This window comes from Sardina pilchardus, chromosome 17 (assembly GCF_963854185.1).
Source record: "Sardina pilchardus chromosome 17, fSarPil1.1, whole genome shotgun sequence".
NCBI lineage: Eukaryota > Metazoa > Chordata > Actinopteri > Clupeiformes > Clupeidae > Sardina > Sardina pilchardus.
Window position 1 is genome coordinate 1,678,375 of NC_085010.1, and position 6,000 is coordinate 1,684,374.

The following is a 6,000-nucleotide window of genomic DNA, read 5'->3' on the forward strand; positions in this document are numbered from 1 at the left end:
TTTGAGTTACAGTCACCAGTAACTCATGCACTGGGGATTGCCTCCTTCATACAAGCTAACACCACTTTTCATTAAAAAAGGTAGTTTTACCTTGTTCAATAAGAAACATCTTCCTCTAAAATAACACTGTGACTGGTGTCGCCAAACAATGTATTGATAAAATTCAGGAGCTAAATATTATTTGGCTTATTAAATATATTAAAAACAAGAATACTAGTGTGGTTTAGTTTCCATGTCAAACACACACAATTAGTTTCACTTCATCAGTCATGGTTCAGTTGTGTTGTTACACATTCAACTCACTGTTAGTAAAAGGAAAGGTCACATCAACAGTATGTAATTGGTTGCATTTATTTACATGACCTCGTGAAACGACACTAATGAAGAGAGCACGACATGGATTTACTCCTACAAACAGATTACTAATACACTATTAAATGTGATCATTGCTTCTGTTATGCCTGGGTATGTATGTAAAAGATATGTTTTATGATGTTCAATGTTGGTGTTCATTGTTATTATTGTTTTTTGTTAAAGGAAATAGAGATCCAATGATCAATTCCAAATATGGTTGACAGTTTGATGGTTGGAACAGCCATAGCAGTTAAAAGTGTCAACATTTTATTTCCATTTGATTTACAAGATTGACCCTCTGTATACCTATCTGAACACCTTCACACTGAAAATGTTGCTTATTCACTTCATTGATTAGATAAATAATACAGTATGTGTTGGGAACATACACTGTGTTTATGCATGTGACTGTGTTTACATGCACTTTAGTATCACGGTTATCGAGATTTTGAAGTATCCAAGTTTCATATTTGCGCATGTAAACATTATCCAATTTCAGAACCCTGCATAAGCTCTTACTCCGGTTTTGAGTAGCCCGGATATGCTAGGTGGAGTACTCCGAAAGAAAGCATATACTGTTCCATGTATACACCTGTTTCTCATGGCAAAAACGTGATTGCATTACAAACCGGGATAAGGTGTGCTAATAGAACTTCATCGTTGGTAATTGGAATACTATTCATATAGGGATATTAATAACCAGGTTTCTCTGTGTTCATGTTAACACCTTATCCTGAATATGATCAAAATCAGGATAAACCTCACAACCGGGATACTAAGGGCATGTAAAGGCAGTCATTCAATACATAGTGCACATGATGAATACCAAACATAGTTAGCCCACTCATCAGGCCTATATGGTGCACTAGCCTAAGAAGTGAATTCTTCTACCTTTTTCCCACAGAGCTGTGTGTGAGCAGTTGGTGATGGGCTTTAATTAGAAAAAGATTGGCTCATAACATAAACATTATCTTACACTCATAGGAAGTTAGGTGTTCGTTCTGAACAATTATCATGTATAATGCCACTCCGAAGAACTGTGAAGTAGGACAATGTTTTAAGTCAGCTGTGCCAGACCCTTACATGAAGATTGTGGATTTCAATATTTTCCAGCCTCACAAGATTTAAAAATATATTGTGGAGTGGCAAGGTGGACCGTGGCATTTCATGGGTCAAGAGATGACAAATGTCTCTGACAAAATATGCTATTCTTCTAGGTCAAAAATACAGAAGTTCTTGTGAGAACATGTAATTGAGTTTTTTGGCTTGGCAACTTACTGTAAAGTGTTGAGGAAGACAATGTGAAGTTATTGGTGATTAAAGACTTTCTGATGTATTCTTATTTCTCAGGAAGGGATTTTGGTAAAGCACACTTTTAAGAGATTGATGTTTTATTTTGTATTTTGTATAAGGAAGAAATAAATAAGTTTGAGATCTTAGTTTGATTTCACGGAATAGGCATTATTGTGTGCACAGAACCATGAGCCGTGAATTGTGTGTCGATCCATATTGTGAGTTGACTGTACAGTTACACTCTTAGTAAAAGCTGGTATTCCCCTTACAGCAACTATCTTTTTTTTTGTCAAAACAGCATCTCGTAGCCACAGAGGTTCCGATGCACCAGTGACGGCTGCTTCACTGGACAGTGGTCTGAGTGGTAGTGCCTACAGCCTTCTGGAGGAGGACGGTGGAAGAAATGCTGTGGACAGTGCCATCTTTCAGGTTCCCCGATTGTAAGTCCTGGCTGTATCTATCTATCTATCTATCTATCTATCTATTATATGGATAACCCTTTTAGACTTAAAAAGAGGCAGAGAAATATAATGACCGCATGAATATGTTCAACAGTGGAACGATCACAAATGGAACAGATAGCATGACATCGTTGCAGGGACATGGAGAGACTGAAGGTAAGGGTCTCATCTGCATAGGAACTGCAATCAGAAACTTAAAGGGGCCTAGTCCATAACTATTACCCAAATGTTATGTCATTGACCATTGATGTAGGTGTAGATGTAGTCACACACAAACACTTTTAGATAAAGCCACACGCATGAACATGAATGCACTCACCCACTTCCAAATAATCCCACTGAAAATGCACTTGCACACATTTACTCCACTGCACCTTGTCTACATGTTGCCATGAGATAAGTTCTACAACTCTATTGTGGCCTAAAGTCTTGGAAATCACATCCAGTGTGACCAACCTCATAAATCAAACTTAATATGTAAGAAATCAGGAAATGATCTTCAATTGATTCTACTTACTGTGTGCCCATGTCATGTGTAAGAAAGACAAAGGTTTCATCAAGATTTTGTTGTAATATGAGTTGAATCCATGACACTGCTGTAAATTATGTAATTATCTTTCAGTCTCTTTCAGTCATTCTCTGATGACATAATGTATCAATCTGAACCAATCTCTTACCACCGGCCATTTTTTGTCTGGGCTAATGCCTATCTAGCCGCACAGTGAGTCCAGTCCTTAATCATTCTTCAGCGCTAGATCACACTTCACAGAAGAGAGATGTCTCCAACCCCAAGCTCCCTGTGCTCCAGCTAGATCTGTCTGAGCAGGCATGCCCCGCCTCCACAAGTGTATCCGCCAGTTATTTCCACCTGTATATCAGGCTGTGAGACCAGGGGTGTCTCATACACAACAGCAATTGAAACATGTTTTCACATTGTCTTTTTTTAATATATGTAAATATTTCAACAATGCGCAACTACGGGCATATTTATCAGGGGTTTAAATTACCGTTTTGAGAAAACAGAAGATTTTTCTCATCCATTGTGCTGGCCCTCTTATAAGAAGACCAAGTGACCCAACAGTAATTTGAGTGGAGACATCAGTGCGCTGCTTGTGCTACACTGCCAGACTTGCTTACAGCTGCCAGCACAGCTTTGCGCCAGTGAGCCTGGCCCAGCGTGTTATCATGCTCGGCCCTATCCCCTGTGTCAGCGCGCTGCTACTGTTCAGGGAGTGCTCCCACAGAGCCTAGATGCTGTTCCACTTGCGAGGACTCTGCACGTCTGTATTGTTTTTACCAAAGCGCTCCCATCTTAACCTTACTGCCGTGTCAACTTCAGCCGGACACTGAGACGTGTCAGTATTGCTCTGCTATATTGTGGCTTGTGTTTTAGCACTGTACTTTTGTACAGTGGATTGACCCAATAGTCACAACAAATCCGCCTTGGCTGTTCACACTGCAGCCACTTTTAAAACAAATTAGACCTGGGTCTGATTCAGGACCACATATGGAAGTGGTCTAAATCTGATTTGAAAAAATCAGTGGGTGTTCTGCTCACACTACTTCTTACCTGGTCACTTGACCACCCAAAATCAGATTTGGGCCACTTTACCTGCAGTCTGAACAGGGTCTGTTAACTCTTTCCTGCCTCAATGGCCCTCAGGATGTGGTCTATGGATCCAGTCAGAATGTAAATTAGGGCAGGATGTTTGTGATGCGGCTGTAGATAGGCAGTATCCAGTTCAAACATCTTTCAGATGGTGGCTTGAGATTAGTTTGGATCAATATATCATCACAGAATTACTTCTCATTGGTTACTGTCTCGTGTTCTTCAGAGAACCAGTGGGCTGTATTCATAATCTTACGTTTTTATATCCATGGCCAGGCAAGACCCATGTAATGGGTGAAATCAGGATTGCTCTGAAGAAAGAAATAAAAACTGAAGGAGAGAATCTGGTCCTGGAGATTCTGCAGTGCAGGAATATCACATATAAATTTAAGTCTCCAGACCACCTACCAGGTACCACACTGTTTACAAACCAAAACATATTTTAACTGTGTGTGAATTTTTTTTTTAAAAAAAAGCTTCATGTGACAAACCTGCATGTGAACCTGTTGATATTCACATGTTTTTATCAAACCTGTGTGTGACACTGCTTTTGTGTGTGACCCTCCTGCAGATCTGTATGTGAAGTTGTATGTGGTGAATGTAGCCACTCAAAAAAGGATCATTAAGAAGAAGACGAGGGTCTGCCGCCATGATCGTGAACCATCTTTCAACGAGACCTTCCGTTTCTGTATGAATCCTACAGGGCACTCGCTTCAGGTAGGACTCGTCTGTCCGTCCATCTCTTCATCCATTTACATGACTCTTCAGCTATCTGTTTCAGAGGCTACCCTTATATGAATGGTACTGTAGGTTGGCAGGGGGCAGCTACTGTATGTCCGTTGTTTAAAAGAGAAGTACACCTTCGAAATTCTGTCTGTTGAAGATTCTTTTTTTACAATGGATGGAGCTGCACCCTATCCTGCCATCCTATACGAGGATAACCTCTGAACAAAATAGTATTCTTATCTCAAAGTAAACATGATAATGCAATAGTTGTTTTCCTAACTAACTTTTTTGACCTTTACTTTTTACCTTCTGCACACATTCACACAAACATATATCATCTTTACAGCTGTTCCTTGTGTCTAACGGAGGAAAGTTTGTGAAGAAGACTCTGATAGGTGAAGCCTACGTGTGGCTGGATAAGGTAGATCTACGTAAACGTGTGGTGAGTTGGCACAAGTTATTGGCCAGCTCTGCTCAAATTCACTCTTAACAAGGGCCACCTTGGAGTGGAGAGCCACTGGGGAATCTGCTGGAAGGACAACAATGGAGTCTATGACATGCTCTCTGTATTTGTTGGACAGTGGGCTTTTGTGACGGCTCTCTCAGCCAATCTGCTGTTTACTCCTTTTTGTCTTAAAATTTGCTTTCAGGTGTGTAGTGGGCATTGGTTGTAAAACTAGAGATGGGGTGCATCAGCAAATGGTTCGTTACGTTCTCTGTTTTTGCTGAATTTATATTGAGTTTTGCTCATTGCTTCTTTGGTGTTTAGACTTGATTATGGGATAGCACCAATTTCACAAATGTAACCAAACTCCACAAACAATCACAGTTGAAATAGTGAGCTGTTGAGGTACAGCTGGCGGCTGTGGGTTTGAAATAAGTGGATTTGAGTGAGGAAAGGGTTACGCTTATCAGGATACGATGCGTGAACACAAATCCATCTAAATCCTGTATGCATGACAGAATAGCATATGGCATATTATAGGCCATAAAAGCATGACTGAAGACTACCACATGGACACATTGACTCACATTCTGTCTCATATTCACAAACATACAGTGGAAAGAAAAAGCATGTGGATGGTGGACCCCTTGGAATGCCCTAGTTTTTCTGCATTAATTGGGCATAGAATGTGATCTTATCTTAATCTTAAATTACAATAATAGCCTAATGTAATGTGCTCAACACATTTGTATTGAATATTTACATTCATTTGTCTGGTAACTGTGGATCAGATCTGCACAATGTTCATGAGAAACTTTAGCCCATTCTTAAGTCATTCCACAACAAGGTCTGGGCTATGGGTCACTCCAAAAGGTTTCCTGTTTTCGAAGAATCTACAGTGTGTGTAGATTTACTACAGTATGTGTTGAATGACCAACCCTACTGACTTTCAGCTGGCAGATAGCCACCCTGTCATTATCCTGTCGGACATTTTGATAAACTTGGGAATTTATCTTTCCCTTAATAATGACAAGCTGTGCAGCCAATAAGCCGGCCCTAATCATGATGCGTCCCTGACAGTAGTTCAATGTTGGGATGATGCATTTATGGCG

The 6,000-nt window shown here is 40.1% G+C and overlaps 1 protein-coding gene across 1 annotated transcript in view; it reads left to right on the forward strand.

Moving 5' to 3' along the window:
• LOC134062689 (protein piccolo-like) overlaps positions 1-5,624 on the forward strand; it is a 47,679-nt gene extending 42,055 nt beyond the window's left edge. Inside the window, 5 exon segments of the mRNA XM_062518796.1 lie at positions 1,946-2,087; positions 2,203-2,264; positions 3,994-4,128; positions 4,289-4,434; positions 4,790-5,624. Of these exon segments, the coding sequence (XP_062374780.1) occupies positions 1,946-2,087; positions 2,203-2,264; positions 3,994-4,128; positions 4,289-4,434; positions 4,790-4,933 (629 nt within the window). The 3' untranslated portion in view covers positions 4,934-5,624.
• The last annotated feature ends 376 nt before the right edge of the window (positions 5,625-6,000 follow it).